Raw genomic sequence first — 18233 nt, 5'->3', positions numbered from 1 at the left:
GACTTCCATATCTTTTTGAAAATTGGGTCAGCCCCTCTAGTACCCAGCAGCTGGCGATATGCTTTCTTGGAAGTAAAGAAAGAGTTGCCCCAAATATAGGACCAGGAATCATTCTCATTGGTTTGAGTGAAATCCGGAAGAATAGTCTGAACCTGCTGGAACTGATCAAAAGCCTGTACAGAGAGTGGGAGATTGAAAAGATTGGAGGTTGGATTCATCAGGGCTGCAGTATTGAGTGAGATAGTTGGCTTTTTCACAAAGGAGAAAAATTCTGGAAAAGCCAACTTTAATGGTTGACCTGCCCAACAGTCATCCCAAAGGAGACATGAAACTCCATCCTCAACAAAAACAGAGGCCATGCCCTTAAATTTATCTAACAGCTGTAAAATGTTTCTCCACCAGAAGGATCCTTTTCTGACATGACTGGGTAATTTGCCATTTGAATAATGTTTTTAGGACATATATCTTATTTGGGGTTCGTGTTTTCATTGTTTATTACACTTCTGTTTCACTATGTTTGGTTGCTCTTTACACATTGAGTGGCAAACAGTGTTCAGCGATGACGATGATGACGATGATGATGACACTGAAGCTCTAATGGCAGAGCTTGAGAGGATTAAGAAAGAAAGAGCTGAGGAGAAGCTTAGAAAGGTTTTCCCATCTTTGCATATGTGTAATAAATTCTAATGATTTGTAAACGATATTTTTTCTGTAGGTTTTGGAAACATAATGGAAATAGTTTGATTGCAGGAGCGGCAACAAGCAGAAGAGGAGGCCAAGATGAAGGAGGCTGAACTGATGCGGGGAAACCCTTTGATCAGTATCAACCACCCTGGCTCCTTCAGTGTTAAGAGAAGGTAGGATGTTTGCCGTAAGCTTGTTGTGAATATACAGTAGGCATTTGATTGAATTCGCAAGTGGCTCATAGTGAGCCTAATCCTTAGTTGGGCATATGGTTTGCAGGTGGGACGATGATGTGGTATTCAAGAACCAGGCACGAGGAGAGACAAAGACACCGAAACGGTTCATCAACGACACGATCAGAAGTGATTTCCACCGCAAGTTTTTGCAGAGGTACATGAAGTGAACTAGTGCTGGCGTGCCCTGTACGATTTAAACTTCTCTGCTGCTGTATTGTGATGTTTTTGTGTATGATGAGTGAAAGATCACTATTGCGCTGCTGCTGTATGAAACTCTGAAGCTCAAATTGCTAAAGTACGCACAGCAATGATACTTGGTACATATGTTCAAAAAGAAAAAAAAAGATACTTGGTACACTCGGGTCAAAAAAAAAATTATATATTTTGTGCAGAGGAGAAACTAGAGACAATGGAGAATACTTGTTGTATTAATTATAGCATAATGAACTGCTAGTACGAGGAGGGATTGGCGAGTCTGGTCCATGTGATTGAATCTTGGCACTTAGCCTACTATGATATGATATGATATGATGATATACCTTGTCCACTTCAGATGAGTTGGTTTTGGTGGACCCTCTTGCGAATTGCTGGGAGGCCGAAGATGATTACGTAGGACCAGAAGTGTGCCAAGACTTGGAGAGATATAGCTCCTAGGTAAATCAGTGCCGCACGTAGTGGAGTTCCAATCCGAGCGCGGACCATGGCTGCCATGCGGATGATTCGCCAAGCTTCCATGTGCCCATAGAGCGAAGATGCCAAAACAATGGCAAAAGCAGCAATCGCAGTCGCAGTCGCAGTAGCAGTATGGGCGAGGAGGAGGTAGAGTCCGAGGCCAAAAGCGGCCACCAAACTCCTTGCTGCACTCTGCAGCAAGACCACGGAAAGTGTAAAGTACCAGTGACGTAGGGCGCTGTCCACAGCCGGCACCCCGGCATAGACAAGGGTGCAGGTAGCTGAGATGGAGCAGATGAATGCCAAGGTATCGGCGAGGATAAACGCGTCGAAAGCATAGCTCCCAGCGAACACTGGCTGGCCGTCGGCTGATCGATAGCCTCCAGGCAACGTGAAAGCTGATGCGAATGTGACGGTCGCAATAAGAGCTGTGACAATGCTCATCACCTGCGTTGCCTCTGTGTACTTCTTCGATTCTTCGTCTGTATACGCCTCTCTTTTGGGCATGTATTTTTCAGCGAAGAACGCTAATGACGACCGACCTCGGCTGTACCGAGCTCCTGCAGCAACTAGTGACCAGTGTACAATATTTATTGGATTCTGCATGCACATGAGATGCAAGCAGGGGGCATCAATCAATTAATTAATTAATTAATTAACAAAGTGTCTAGTTAGTTGATTAGCTGATTTCAACTTTATTAAAAAAGAAAGAAAGAAAGAAAGAAAGAAAGAGTAGATAGGAAAAAGAGATGCTGGGATGCATGCCTGCCTACTTACGAGTCCATAATGAAACCCTTCAGGGATCATAGTCCATGAAAGATCAAGCGGTGTCATCCCGTCTTTATTTGCCACATTCAAGCGCACCTGCCGATTCCGAAACAAGCAATTGAAGACGGCAAGGTTCCCAGTACGGACAGCGGAGTGAAGCGCCGTGTCCCCGTTGTTGTCCTGCGCATTCAGAATCATCAACGACAATGGTTGCGGCATTTCTCCAGCTGATGAGACGGCATATCGGACCACAGCCAGGCGCTCCTTCTCGGCGGCGACGTGGAGGAACGTCCGTCCTTGGGCATCTCGCAGGGTGGCGCAGTCCGGACACCTCTCCAGCAGCAGCTTCACCACGCCCAGGCTGTTGTCAGCCCATGCAGCGACGTGTATGGGGTACGATCCTTGGTCGTCCGCCTGGTACGCCGTGGATTCGTTAGCATCCAGTAGCACTCTAGCGACGTCGCACCACCCCATGGACGCCGCCAAGTGAAAAGGGGTGCTCCCATTATACTCCCTTTGTCTAGTCAGCTGCGAGACAAGACACACACTACTACTGCTGTCTTCTTTAGGCTTCGTGTCCTCGAGCCATTCCAAAACCTTACACAGCGCTGCAGCCAAGTACATGCCATCATTAATTTCTATATATCTTTTCATTACCTTACTTAGAAAGATTAAACAACCTACTATTAGGGCCTGTTTAGATTAGAAACGAAAATTTTTTGGGTGTCACATCGGAGGTGTCGGAAGGATGTCGGGAGGAGTTTTTAGAAACTAATAAAAAAATAAATTACATAGCTCGTCAGGAAACTGCAAGACAAATTTATTAAGCATAATTAATCTGGCATTAGCATATATGGGTTACTGTAGCACTTAAGGCTAATCATGGAGTAACTAGGCTTAAAAGATTCGTCTCGCGATTCTTAACTAAACTGTATAATTAGTTTATTTTTTTATCTACATTTAATGTTTCATGCATGTGTCCAAAGATTCGATGGGATGGATGAAAAAATTTTGGATGGGGAACTAAACAGGGCCTTACATGGAAAGTGTCATGTTTTAAGTTTGGAATATGACTAGATTTATAAATATTATTAATATGTATATCTCTAGATAGATTAATTATGAAAATATATTTTCATAATTCATTTAGTGCTACTTATTATTGCATATATATATATATATATATATATATCATGTTTTAAATAGCGAGCTAAGGTCAAGGTGTTTAGCGTTTTATAAATCGTAATTAGCGTACTTTAGCGGTAAAATTGTGCATGAATACAAATAACGGCACAATTTTTTTAAGCTATTTCGGGCTATAGGGGTAAAAATAGCGGGTATATATATATATATATATATATATATATATATATATATATATATATATATATATATATATATATATATATATATATAGAGAGAGAGAGAGAGAGAGAGAGAGAGAGAGAGAGAGAGAGAGAGATGAACTTGAGACTGATTGGTTCTTCAAAAGTGAGAATGACACTCTTTCAAGACAGAAAGACTAATGAATATAGCTTTTATTACCTCGGTCAAAATAAACCGCTGCATGCAAGACGTTACGTCCATCTGGTCCGGAATAAGACAGCTTGCCTTTACTCTGGACATACAGATGCTGTGCAATCCCGACTTCACCCAGTGAGATAGCCAAGTACAGTGGCGAAGCACCGTCCTCGTGTGGAATGCATGCCAGCTCTGGATCCATGGCCATGAGCTCCTCGATGCAGGCCCAGCAGGCCACCTCATTAATAAGCTTGTGGTTGGCAGCGGCGGCGCGGATGGCCTGGTGCAACGCGGTCTCTCCACACTCGTTCTGCATCCTCAGGAACGCCAACTTGGCCGCCGCCACCGTCGTCGCCTCGTCGTCATCGGCGGTGTTGGCCATGAGATCGACGAGGCGTGTGATCATGTGGGCGTTGCCAGCCCCGGCGGCGCAGTGCAGGGGCGTGTCGCCCTTGTTGTTGCGCGCTTCCAGCAGAGCTCGGCGCTTGGCAGTGCCACCAGCACCAGCACCGCTCTTCTTCTCCTTGTTGCGGACGACAACATCAACGCAGTCAAGGAACTCCTGCGTGTCGCCGCATGCCGCAACTACGTGCAGCAGCGAGTCCCCCTCCATGGTCACCCCATCCTCATCAAGGATTACCGCGGGTGCTGCCGCTGGTGGCTGCCGCGCCGGCGGCGGCGCAGCATCATCATCATGAGGACGAGGCGGTGGCTCGACGACGACTTGTTCCACTATTTCTTCGCTGTGGACCAACAGCGAGCCCTCCTCGGTGGTCACCCCATCCTCATCGAGGACCGGGACCGGGACCGGCTGTGGCGGCGGCGGCAGATGCGCAGCAACAGCGTCAAGACGCCGTGGATCCACTTCCACTATGACGTGCGGCGGTGATATCGATGGTGCCACCGCCACGGACGTGGTCGTAGACGCTGCAGCAGCGGTGGTGGGTTGTGGCGTCCCGCTCCCCTCGTCGTTGATCCGCCCGTGTGTGTCTTCACCTTGTTGGTCGTCGTCGTCGAGCTGGAGCAGGTCCTTGAGCGCCTTGCTGTTGCCGCGGCGAGCAGCCATCAACAGCTGCGGATCTAGTGTAGCCAGTGCCCGGGCATCGGCGGCTGCGGCTGCGGTGGTGAGTGGGGGCTCAACAGCAGCAGCAGACTGCAGCTCGCTTTCGTTACCTGCTGCTACGGCGGCCATGGCTCACTAGGCGACTAGGTTCGTCGTCGTCGTCGTTGTCGTTGTTGTTGTTACCTGCTTTCTGATGATCTCGTTCGTACCACTACCACCGCCGGTTGATCAGCTTGTATAGATGGGGGTAAGTTTTTTTTTTCTCTATCTTGAGGGCATGCCTGCTCCTTCCACCACTCGATTCGTATTGAGAAACATGCAAACACATATCTTTATACGAATCTACGTTGAGATATGTATTTGCATACTTTTTAATAAAAAAATCAATGATGGAGAGAGTAGTAGCACATGACCTTAGGCCAGTCTCAGTGGGGGTTTCACGAGGATGTCATGCACATTTATTAGAGCGTCATGTCAGTAAAACTGTACTTTTTGCATGAAACGAAGAGGCGAGAGAAGGAAGTAGTTTCACCATGGTGAAACTCTACGGGCGTTGTTTCCTACGCGGTGAAACGAGATAAATTCCCCATTGACGGCCAGATCGTTTCACCATTTTGCATGTGATCTAATCATTTTGCAGCAATTAAATGCTTTGCTTCATTGCTGGGATATTTCATAGATGGTTTTATTTTAATTTTGATGACGTATTGGTACGTGAAACCATACCGTGATACGACATACAGCCCATGTGGCCCACAATTTTGGATATTTTTTTTTCTCTTTGTCCCAGTTCCTGTGAATATCATCGGGATATTTTTTCTCGTCCTTATCACCAGAAAATTACACTAGAAATAATTCTTTTCTCATCCCTGTCTCCACCAAGAACCTAATTTCTATAGAGATTCTCTGTACGTATCCACGTAAGCTTATTAGTTCTTATAAATCCAATAATAGATTAACAATGAGAAAAAGTTTGTTATCACGACATACAGCCCATGTGGCCCACAATTTTGGATATTTTTTTTTCTCTTTGTCCCAGTTCCTGTGAATATCATCGGGATATTTTTTTCTCGTCCTTATCACCAGAAAATTACACTAGAAATAATTCTTTTCTCATCCCTGTCTCCACCAAGAACCTAATTTCTATAGAGATTCTCTGTACGTATCCACGTAAGCTTATTAGTTCTTATAAATCCAATAATAGACTAACAATGAGAAAAAGTTTGTAGCCTATAGTGGTTAAGAGTCTCAGTAGCATCACATGTCTTGGGTTAAACTTTCTGTGGGAATAAATATTTTAAGATTTAGTGGTATTATATTTTCGATGGTAGACGACATTTCTCGTGAGAGAACCACACTCGCCCACGACAGCCGGACACATAGGGCGGAGGCACAACCCCATTTGGCCATCTACAGTGGGGGCGTGAGAGTACAATAAACATTATTTGCTCCTAATTATTCATTTTGGTTGGCAATTTGTACGTAAACTGAATTACCAGTTTTATTTAGCTTTTATTCCCCGTCCATAGTGGGAGCCTGGGAGTACAATAAACATTGAACTCCGACACCGAACCAACGTCGTCTTCGTTCCGCTCGTTTTCTATCATTTCCTGGAATGTGCGTGGGTTAGGCGACCCGGACAAATGCAACATTGTGCGCAACGCTTTCATCAATGCTAATCCTGTTATTCTGTGCATTCAAGAGACTAAGCTAAGAGAAGTTGATTTCTTCAAAGCTAAAACTTTTCTGCCTCCCGGTTTCAAATTTGTTCTCCAGCCCAGCGACGGCTCACGCGGTGGGCTTCTCACTGCTTGGGACCCAAACGTTTTTTCCCTGCAAAACCATTTTTGTAAACCCTACACTATCACCTGTGAGTTTGCTTGCAACCTCTCCAACACCGATTTCACTGTGACAAACACGTATGGTCCTTCGGACCACACCTTTTCTCCCCACTACCTTCAATGCTTGCTGGAACTGCCGAGCCTAATTCATGGTGCTTGGATTCTAATCGGTGACTTCAACCTTGTTAGACAGCCTAGTGACAAAAACAACGGCCAGATTAACTCCTCCCTCACCAGTGCTTTCAACTCCACGATAAATGACCTTTGTATCAACGAGATCGACCTTTCGGACAGGCTCTACACCTGGACCAACCTTCAACCCTTTCCCATCCTAGCTCGCCTGGACAGGGCATTCGCCAACAACCATCTAAACTTCCTTTTCCCTTTTGCCACTCTTTCCTCTCTACCAAGACCCACCTCGGATCATAATCCGCTGCTGCTAACCCTAAATACAGAAATTCCTAAAGCTCAATTCTTCAGATTTGAAAAACATTGGCTTCACCACCACACCTTCCTTCCTTCCATCCTTGAGAGCTGGCGTTCGGTGGCCGACGTCGGCGATGCAGCCGGACAGATTGTCGCCCGTATCAAGTCGGCCAGGGCTAAGGCAAAGGTTTGGGCTCGGTGTAACAGGGCACCCCCTTCTATCCTTAATAACTGCCGTTTTATCACCCAATTATTCGACTTCTTTGAAGAATTTCGGAACCTGTCGACACATGAATTTCAGGTTCGCAGCCAAGCCAGGCATATGCTGCAGCAACATATCAGAATGAAGGCAGCCTACTGGAAGCAGCGAAGCAAACAGAAAGTTATCAGAGAAGGCGACTCCAACACGAGATTCCATCATGCCAATGCAACCCAAAGACTCAGAACCAACTACATCAGACAGGTTCAGGTTGACGGGCAACAAATTGTGAACCACGCTGGAAAGGTGGCTGCTCTGACGGATTACTTCTCATCCATCATTGGGGTCCAAGGAAGCTGCCAGCCGTTTGACCTCAACGAGCTATACGCGGGATCTTACTGCCCAAGCGCAACCTTAACTGAACCTTTCTCTGCCAATGAAGCGAAGCAAGCTCTGTTGTCCATGAACATGAATAGTGCTCCTGGCCCGGATGGTTTCGGGCCGATGTTCTTCAAAGCGGCCTGGGAAACGGTTCAAACAGACATCCACAGCCTGTTGTGTGCATTCCACCAGGGTGACATCGAACTTCAGCGACTAAATAGATCTCACTTGGTTTTGATCCCTAAGAAACCTGGGGCTGTCGAGGTCAATGAGTTCAGACCGATTGCTCTTCAAAACTGCTGCCTGAAAATCATTTCCAAGGTTCTGACAACAAGGCTGCAACTTGAAATCCCTAAGCTCATTGACCTAAATCAAACTGGCTTCATCAAGGGAAGATCCATCACGGACACTTTTGTCTATGCAATGGAATTAGTTCAAGTTTGCCATAAAAGGAAAATGCCGGCAATTGTTCTAAAGCTGGACTTTGCAAAGGCCTTTGACACAGTTAATTGGGAGGGCCTTTTTCAGGTCTTGAGGGCAAGGAACTTCCCTGAAACTTGGATCCGGTGGATCAGGTGCCTGTTGTCTTCAGCGTTATCTGCTGTTCTTGTCAACGGGTCAGCTGGCCCCTGGATCACCTGCAAGCGTGGGCTACGACAGGGGGACCCTTTATCCCCATACCTGTTCTTAATCGTTGCTGAAACCCTGCAATGCCTCATCAGACGCTCGCAGAGGATCAAGCATCCAACTGAGCCTGATCTCCCTTGTGCAGTGCTCCAGTACGCTGATGACACACTTCTCGTGTTCAAAGGAGACGTGGAAGGTGCCTCTGCTGTCAGGGAAATTCTGGACTCTTTCGCTGCTGCCACTGGTCTGCACATCAACTACAGCAAGAGCACTCTAGTGCCGATTCACATGGCGGAACAGGAAGCTAGTGTCTGTGTTCAAGCGATCGGGTGCTCGAGGGGGGGTTTCCCCCAAACGTACCTTGGATTGCCGCTGTCAGTGAACAAATTACCACTTACCGCCTTCACCCCCTACATCCAAAAAACTGACAGAAGGCTAAGCTCATGGCAGGCATTCCTACTAAACAAGATGGGCAGAGCCGTGCTAATTAACTCTGTACTCGATTCACAGTTGGTATATATCATGGGCTCGCTACAAATCCCTCCTGGGGTAGTTTCTCTAATGGATAAAACCAGGAAAGCTTTTCTCTGGGCTGGAGACAAATCGGGGAAGGTGCCTCCTGCCTCCTGCCTTGTCGCCTGGACTAATGTGTGCAACCCGAAAGAGCAAGGTGGTCTCGGGATCACAGACATTGGCATTCAAAACATCTGTTTGCTGCTCAAACTCCTCCATAGGCTTCACTGTCCCCAGTCGTCAGCCTGGTCATCTTGGGTCAAGAATAAGATCTCCTTAGCAAACTTGCAAGGAGACGTTCATGGTGACCACTGGACTACACTTAGGCAGCTTCTGCCTCTCTACCAAGCTATCACCACGGCGAGCGTGGGGAACGGTGAGTCGACTTCCTTCTGGAATGATGTCTGGCTGGAAGATGATGCACTTGCTGATGTATACCCGGCCCTCTTCAGTCACTGCAAACTTCAGTCGGCCTCCGTCAAAGAAATCATTGATGTTGGCATTCAGAACACTATGGTTCCTCGGCTAACAACAGCTGCTCAACAAGAACTGCGGGATGCCCAGGAAGCGATAAGCAGTCTGCACCTATCAGACCAAACTGATGCCAGGAATTCGGTGTTCGAAAGACAAGAATGCAGCCTGGACAGCGGTGCCATTTACAAGATGATCAAAGCAAAAACCCAACCCTCTAGCCCCAAGGCCAAATTCATCTGGGAATCATACGCTCCTCCGCGCGTCCAACTCTTCATGTGGCTGTTAACTAGGGGCAGGATCCAATGCAGAACGGTTCTCTTCTCCAAAACCGTGGTTGACGACCCGACTTGTGAAATTTGTCGGGCTTCTGAAGAATCTGCAGATCACATCGTTTGTGGGTGCAACCTCGCTGGTCAGCTGTGGCAGAGGCTGCAGATACAAGTAAACCCCGGGGACCTGGACTTCATTCACTCATGGTCTCCCCCACCAACCTTCCCGCGAGAGGCTTTCTCCTCCTTCCTGGCAATTTGCTGCTGGCAACTATGGAAAGCAAGAAACGCTTTCATCTTCAGAACGGATACTACCAGCGTTCAAGCACTACTCCTGCAGTGCAAAAATGCCGCCAACCAGTGGGCCTTCAGACTTCCGGCATCCAAGAGGCATATCGCACAGGCTTGGGCACTCGCCTTCCAGCGGGCGAGGCAGGGCGAAGGTTAACTGTCTTCACTAGTCTAAACGATGTTTCTTCTTCCTCTGTGCTAAGTGACCCTAGTATACGCCTGTCCAGGTGCACCTTGTACAAAAGACCTATGTAAAGTAATTTAGAGGCATTTTGGCCCGTGAGTAATACAAATTTCAGGTGGGGAGCGACTCCCCCCCGTTGACCGTCAAAAAAAAAAACAATAAACATTATTTGTTCCCAATTAGGCATTTTGGTTGGCAATTTGTATGTAAACTGAATTACCACTTTTTCCTGCGACCAATAGGTTAAAAACCCAATGCTCTACCAACTGAGCTATACACCCACAAAAGAAAAAGAAAAGAAGAGTTCGACGTAGGAGGAGCGAGCCTCCCCCAGAGCTTTCGGCAACCATACTTTCTTCACAAAAATTTATGAGAAAGATGAACTCTCTTTCACCCCAACTTCAGATGGAATTGATTCACAATCAGCCTCTTTCCAAGCCGTATATACGACTTTCATCGAGTACGGCTTTCCACAAAATTCTGTAGGAACTATCTAAGCTATATTTTACTTGACATGACTGTCTATCCTGAAACCCAAAGTACTTTATGAATCGATATTATGAGGAAACAGATGCTCCAAAGAGGCAGTGGCAAAAAAGTCAAGGCAGCTGTCGTCGCTGAGCACCTTTCTTTCCATTTTTCTAGGCCCTGTTTAGTTCCTACCCAAAATTTTTTTATCAATTCTATCGAATTTTTGGACACATGCATGGAACATTAAATATAGATAAAAAAATAAACTAATTACACAGTTTAGTTAAGAATCGCGAGACGAATCTTTTAAGCCTAGTTACTTCATGATTAGCCTTAAGTGCTACAGTAACCCACATATGCTAATGACAGATTAATTATGCTTAATAAATTTGTCTTGCAGTTTCCTGACGAGCTATGTAATTTGTTTTTTTATTAGTTTCTAAAAACCCCTCCCGACATCCTTCCGACACCTCCGATGTGACACCCAAAAAATTTTCGTTCCCAATCTAAACAGGCCGAGCATCTCCAATGGTTTGTCATTTGCACTTGCTATCCTTGTTTATTTGGCAAAAACTACAAATTTGATTCTCCAATGGTTTGCTAAAGGACTTGCCAAATTTTGAGGAGTTGCTATCCAGAGGCGCTCCACGCGCAAATTTGAGGAGTTGCTATCCAGAGTTGCTATCCGTGGTGGTCATTGCCGCCCCGTCCTCTTGCCTCCGTCGTCCGCATGGTCGTCCTCTGTCGTCGTCCGTGCGGTCTCCGTCCGTCGTCGTCCGCGCGGTCTCCATCCATCATCATACGTGCGGCCGTCGTCCGTCATCGTCTGCGCGGCCTCCATCTATCGTCATCTGCGTGGCTGTTCTCCGTCCCTCGTCCGCGCGGCCTCCATCCGTCGTCGTCCGCGCGGCCGTCCTTCGTCGTCGTCCGCGCGGCCTCTTTAATGACAACGGTGGCCAGCAGATGGAGATCGCCGCGATGAAGCAGCGACGCACGGCGGCCACGAGAGTCACGACAGTTGAACGGTTGGAGGATGTGGGCCTTCTTTTCTATTTTACCAAGTCCAAATGACAAACCATTGGAGATACAAGATTATTTCACTTGCCATTTGTTTTAGCCACTTGCCAAAACACAAGATTTGACAAATGCAATTTGACAAACCATTGAAGATGCTCTAAGAAAGAGGTGGACATCTTCAAGGCAATTCCCGTGGGGCCTGGTCGCACAAAGGATGGTAATTGCACAATGACTCAAGTCTACCCAAGAAAGGGAGCCAGGAATCCCTGGTTCATATCTTTAGTGGGATCAGACTGGAGTTTACGTCCAGGGAGATTTTACGGGGGAGGAGCGCCACTAATTAAATAGACTCCTGGAAACCTCCAAGTGCTGGGTCTACTTGTTGCTTTGAACGAAGAAAAGGGACGCGTCAAGATCAGTCTCCTTTTTCTTTTGTTTTGGAGCAGAGCTTAAAAGGATGGGAAATTCCAATGATTTTTCGTTCATTAGAATGTTAATAATTACCACTTCCTCAACTGAAGAGTGTAGCTTTTATTCCACGTCCATTAAAAATCTAGTAGTTGCCCACTTGCGCTTTGCTACTTTTCTCCCTTGTGAGACGGTGAGAATCGTAATGATCCTGAGAATAGAAAATGACGAAGTGCGATTCCCGGTGTACGACATTGTTTAAGTTACGTGTCGTCTCAACAGCTATTTAGCTTTGTTCTACTACTAATAAATATAACAACTAGACAACAGGGCAGCGTTGCGTTAATTAGTGGGTATTTTAATTTTCATACCATGACAGGAAATGATTCCGGCCTTGTTTATTTCGCGAAATGAAATTTTTTAGTGTCGTTTCGAGAAATTTTTGAATACTAATAAAAAACAAATTATAAAGCTTGCATATAAACTACGAGACGAATTTAAACCTAATTAACCCATCATTAGTACATGTGAGTTATTATAGCAATTATGGCTAATTATACACTAATTAGGCTTAACAAATAATACGAATGAGTTAGGTCACAACCGCTCACGCCATGAGTTAGCTCACCCACAGGCTCTACTGAGTGATCACAAAGCTCTTGATGGTTGTTGACACCTCTAACGCCATCTAAGCTAGGTTGTCATCCTCAGCATGGCACCAAAGGTGCTGATATTAATAAATGCAAATGCTCCTCTAGAATGAATATGAAATCCGTAAGCGCACAGATAATACCGATATAGCATTTTAACAGGGAGTAATCGAGGTATCGTTATTTATATTTTTACCACTGGAAAAGAGAGTGCTAAGGATAATGAGCAATGAGCATCACTGCATGTGGTAATGAAGAGTATAACATGTATTTATCTATCTTTTTATACAGGGTAAGTGTCACAAGATAAATAATATATGAAAGATAAATAATAAAAGATAAACACATAGCCACATAATAAATGATGAACATCTCAATAGATTACTCTAAGCTTAAAACACTAGCATGGAATAGGATGAACTACAAGGATAAATCCTAAGTTAATCTAACTATAAGGTCAAAGCATACATGACTAGTGCAATTACACTTGGCAATCATAGCAAGAAAAGGTTATATCTACGCATAGTGATATTACGAAGGAAGATGAAGAACATAGCAATCACTTCCCTGTAATAGTTGTGTTATGCATGTCCTATACTCGAGAGGTGGACTACGAATGACTCAACAGGACCGCCACTCCCACGACCTACCACACAGTCCGGAATATAGGATGTAATTGTAGGAAAATACGATATAGTCACCACGCCTACATAATATTTACCACTCACCCATGAATTCAATGAGCAAGCACTATACGTTCCTACACTTGAATATAATTCTAATCTAACTATGCCAAGCATATAATCAAAGTAGACTAAGAACAATATAATTGAGAACATAATCAAATAGAGCAAAGTCATATCCAATATGATAGAATAGACTAAAGTTATATTCATACAAATGATGAACTAGATGAATAATACAATAACAAATATAAAAGTAGGAGAGAATTACCAAATCCTCTTAACAGATTTGGAAACCAAGCAATGCTTGCCTCCTTCTAGTTCTAATCTTATGTAGCTATGCTACTAAACTATAGAGATCTAATTGAGATGGTGGCTCTAGGGCTTTCTCTGAATCTTGGATTGAATGACGAATGAATTCAGGGTTTGTCCTAGGGCCAAGGGCCTTCCTTATATAGCCCTCTAGAAAACACTATAGCCCTTGGATCAAACCTACCTCGACGAAAGATTATTATTATTCCTCAAAGACGATGGAGGCATAATCTACGAGGTGGCTCCTGATTGGCCACCTAGATGGGGCGACCACCTAGGGGGGTGGGGCGCCCGCCCCTGTCAGAGTGACAGGTGGATCCCACCTCCCAAGGGATTGCTTCCCGAGTCTTAGATTCTTCTTTTTATATACATGGCCCTTTTCTCTCTATGTAAATATGACATGTGGGTCTCCTTTGGTCATTTTCTGATAACCGCAGCAGAAATAGACATTCACCAAAACTCGTTAAATTTGTTAGTGTAACCCCTATATCTAGATGGTAATTATGTTTTAGATCCTTTCTCATGCTATGTTGACAATTAAAAATGACACTTATCTACCATCAACAATGGCCGCCAAGCGATCTAGGTGATGTCGATCACTAAGAGTAACAAATACACTTGATCCAAACAAGCATAATGAGAAAGGTGGATGCACACTTGCTACTCCCTGTGCACTAATGTGGTAATTAATCTTAGATTAACAAATCTCAATCTACTCACTAGACTCTTAATTAATCTTAGATTCTTGCTCTCTCTTGTACTCTAATAAATAAACAAATGAACAAGAGAGCTCCTTGGTCGAGTAGGTGAAGTATATATACTAGTCACTCAGCTAGTTGTTGCCCCCCAAAATTGAGAGCCTCGAACTGGACTCCCAGGGGCTTCGGGTATATATGGGCACGGGCCAGCTCGGCATGGCCCGACATGGGCCCGTGCTAGGCACAGCCTGATAAGACACGGCATGACAGGGCCCGACGTGCTGCCAGGCCATGCCTCCATGGGCTTTGTGCCTGGCCGACGGCCCAGGCACGACACTAGAAACAGAAGCTTTGCTGTGCCTAGAAAAAGAAGAAAACATGCAACAAAAAAAAGGAAAGAAAGAAAAGATTAAGAGTTTGCACAAAACAGCAAAATAAAAAAACAAATCAAACAAAATGCACTTGACAATAATTAAAAAAAACAACCGTGCAGCAGCATGAATGCATCAACCATTTATGTAGCTTATTATGGCTATTTAATTTGATTTAGAAACTAATATTTATTGCTAAAGGTTGCCAAAAATTTTAAATTTCAAGAAAAAAAATCTTAGGCTTTATTTAGGATCCGCGATCACATCCCAATACTTTGGGGCTATGACACATTATGTCGAACTAGGTCCTCTAATATTAGAAGCATCAATCCAGAGTTACATATTTCTTCTACACAATCACAACAAATGAATCACTCTAACCTAGAACAAAGCAAAGCCAAAAGGTACGTAAATCATTCAGAAACTCCAGATTGCGAGCCTGTACACCATCTACAGCCTAAACTCCACAGCTGAACTCCAGACTCACCTACCCGAAGAACGAAAAGAAGCCGCCTTTCTTCTTGGGCCTCTCCTGCTCCTCAACCATGACTGCTGTCATCACATCTCTTTCCACCAATCGCCAAGTAGCCTGGTCCAGAGCAAGGCCCGCAGGCGTGGGCGGGTCGTTGAGCACCAATGGTACACCCCTATTTGTACTCCGGATTACTTCCGCATCCTCAGGAACCACACCAAGCAAGGGCAACCCAAGCATTTCTTGGACATCAAGTGCTGACATCATGTCCTCCCCCTTCACCAGGTCTGGCCGCACTCGGTTGACAATAATCTTGATATCTTTGATGCCATCGCACTCCAACAGTCCTGCGACACGGTCAGCATCACGGAGAGCCGTAATGTCAGGGGTGGTAACGAGCACTGCCTCTTCTGCAGGTGCAATGGCAGTGACAAACCCGGCATCAACACCTACAAGACAAACGGCAAGCAGCTTTACATACATAACAGAAGTAGAACATATTGCTGATTCTAAATTCACCATCATGACTTCTATTTTGTGACCACAGTTGATACTTTTAGACAACCAGTGTAACAAGCCATAATGTATGACTGGAATAAATATGGGAGTGCAAGTTCCATGCTTCCACTTTGACCACAGTTGATAATTTAAGACAACCAGTGAGCAGAAGTTTCAAACCAAATTAGGCATTATCTTCATTGCTGATAGCCTGATACTAGCAATGTCTGTGTTCCACAAGTTCAGAAATATACAAAGATACGGCATTCTAGGAGATAAGGACTAACATCTTGGCAAATGGATCTAAACAGTATTTTTTATATTTCTTTTTACATAGTAGTAGGTTCGGAACATCCCACTATAAGAATGGACTCAGATCATGGGAAGGATGCAAAGTGCATCCTGGTTCAGAATTCTTAATCTGTGGGATGCACAGGGGAAAAAAAGTGTGTGCGGTCGTGTGTGTGTGTGTGGTGGGCGGGTGGGGGGGGGGGGGGGGGAGATGAGTTGACATCAACACCCCAAGCAAACTCAGGGATACTTAGCATCTAGATTCTTCGACAGAAAACTACCGAGTATCTAAAATTAGACCATCATTAATTTTGTATCCTGGCTCCGAAATTACCAGTACTCTGAACACCACATCACAAACATGAACTAGCATTGTGAAACCACGGAACTGGATTATTAGCCTGTAGAAACTGACAATAAAAAATGTGGGAAAACTATGATGCATTGATGTTGGAATCAGAATCCCAATCAAACCAAAGGCCACCGTTCCAAATTATAAGTCGTTTGCATTTTCTAGTTACATAGCTTTTACTATGTATCTAAACATAATGTATATCTAGATGCACAGCAAAAGCTATGTATCTAGAAAAACTAGAACAGCTTACAATTTGGAACGGAGGGAGTGGATTCTAGGGCTTCATTATAAGCTCCTAAATTGTACATTTAAACATGGTGCGATTGTCCCCATTTTATACCAGTATATGATGGAACAACAGGTATTCTTAGGTAGGAAGCTACTGAGCATCTAAACTTAGTACATTGGGCCCTGGCTCTGAAATTACCAGTTTTCTGAACATCACATCATAAACATGAACTGTTATTTTGAAACCAATGAGTAATACTGGCTCTGAAATCCTTGTTGATATTGGACAACCAATGCTGATGAAAGTAGGAAAGCTGAGGTGAAATCAACATCCCAATTGCTGCCTACTAGTATTAGTTCAGGGACTAAAGCTCCCAGACCATACGTTTGAATAGATGGAAATTACTAAATGTGACTAGAGCAAGGCTCCTGGAACATCCCAATTCAGTTCAGTCTATAAAAATTACTAATATATGAGGCGGAGATTACCAAGCATGTAAAAATAGGTGAAAAGGTCAACCAAACCCATAAAAATGGCTCCTTAATCTGTTGGATCGAGATAATAAATTCATTACAATCGGCATTGGATGTGCGAGAAATGCAATGAAGGACAGACCGAAATGCCGGGGTCAGGAGTGGCAGACCTGCGGGGCAGTCGATGAGGATGAAGGCGGGCGTGTTAGGCGAGCGCCGAAGCGCGTCGGCGACCCAGGTGAGGGTCTTGGATCCGAACGCGAGGGGCAGCTTGGAGCGTGGCTTGGAGAGGCAGAGGAGGTGGAGGTCCTGGAGCGCGCGGTGTCGGACGAGCGCCTGGTCGAGCCTGCAGTCCCCAGCGAGGACGTCGGCGGCGGTGAGGTGGACGCGGTTCTCGAGGCCGAGCAGGAGGTCGAGGTTGCGGAGGCCGGCGTCGGCGTCGACGGCGACGGCGGGGAGTCCGAGGCGCGCGAGCGAGGCGGCGAGGTTGGCGGTAGTGGTGGTCTTGCCGACGCCGCCTTTCCCGGAGGTGACGACCACCACGCGCGGGGTCGGGCCCGAGAGCTCCGGCGCCGTGCGCCCTCCGTGGTGGCGCGCCGAGACGGCCCGCGTGGATGCCGGTGCCGCCGCCGGCGGAAGGGGTAGCGGGAGGAGGCGCGGCGGCGTGAACGCCATCGGCGGGGATACGGGGGAGGGGTTGGTTAGGGTTCTGTTTGGGAGGTGGGAGGTCAGTCCGAGTCGGAGGTGGTGGCGGCGGCCACGACCATGGCCGATGCTACAGTACCGGGGTGGGGACTGGGGACAGAGAGGTGGCGCTCGCTCGTCGCTACTGATGATTTATGTGCCACCACATCTCTGATCTCTCTGGGGGAAATTGGGACCCACGTTCACGAACGGGGACACACTTTGCACCAACAACTCAGCCTTGGGCCTTGTTTAGCTCACCGCGAAATTCAAAAAGTTTTCAAGATTCTCCGTCACATCGAATCTTGCGGCACATGCATGAAGCATTAAATATAGACGAAAACAAAAACTAATTACACAGTTTTTCTGTAAATCACGAGACGAATCTTTTGATCCTAGTTAGTTTATGATTAGACAATATTTGTCGAATAAAAACGAAAGTGCTATAGTAGCGAAATCCGAATTTTTTTCG

The 18233-nt window shown here is 45.6% G+C and overlaps 2 protein-coding genes across 2 annotated transcripts; both read right to left on the bottom strand.

The window, feature by feature from the left end:
- On the bottom strand, positions 486-1106 carry LOC110430948. The gene is made up of 3 exons (XM_021449210.1): positions 966-1106; positions 761-859; positions 486-661 (listed from the first exon to the last, which is right to left on the bottom strand). Exons 1-3 carry the CDS (start codon positions 1078-1080, stop codon positions 486-488), a joined length of 390 nt encoding a protein of 129 aa, XP_021304885.1. The 5' UTR covers positions 1081-1106.
- On the bottom strand, positions 15042-17982 carry LOC8066872 (putative septum site-determining protein minD homolog, chloroplastic). The gene is made up of 2 exons (XM_002436287.2): positions 17248-17982; positions 15042-15680 (listed from the first exon to the last, which is right to left on the bottom strand). The coding sequence occupies exons 1-2, from the start codon at positions 17750-17752 to the stop codon at positions 15247-15249; spliced, it is 939 nt and encodes a 312-aa protein (XP_002436332.1). The 5' UTR covers positions 17753-17982; the 3' UTR covers positions 15042-15246.

Source organism: Sorghum bicolor, chromosome 10, assembly GCF_000003195.3.
Source record: "Sorghum bicolor cultivar BTx623 chromosome 10, Sorghum_bicolor_NCBIv3, whole genome shotgun sequence".
Classification (NCBI taxonomy): Eukaryota; Viridiplantae; Streptophyta; class Magnoliopsida; order Poales; family Poaceae; genus Sorghum; species Sorghum bicolor.
This window is presented reverse-complemented; position numbering and strand designations above follow the sequence as displayed.

What these genes read in the sequence shown, in the direction of transcription:
- LOC110430948 (XM_021449210.1), bottom strand. Translation starts at nt 1,080, where the DNA reads ATGTACCTCTGCAAAAACTTGCGGTGGAAATCACTTCTGATCGTGTCG. An exon ending in GAATACCACATCATCGTCCC is followed by an intron (nt 860 to 965) that starts ACCTGCAAACCA and finishes GGCAAACATCCT; the next exon opens with ACCTTCTCTTAACACTGAAG. An exon ending in CTTGGCCTCCTCTTCTGCTT is followed by an intron (nt 662 to 760) that starts GTTGCCGCTCCT and finishes ACATATGCAAAG; the next exon opens with ATGGGAAAACCTTTCTAAGC.
- LOC8066872 (XM_002436287.2), bottom strand. Translation starts at nt 17,752, where the DNA reads ATGGCGTTCACGCCGCCGCGCCTCCTCCCGCTACCCCTTCCGCCGGCG. An exon ending in CCTCATCGACTGCCCCGCAG is followed by an intron (nt 15,681 to 17,247) that starts GTCTGCCACTCC and finishes TTTGTCTTGTAG; the next exon opens with GTGTTGATGCCGGGTTTGTC.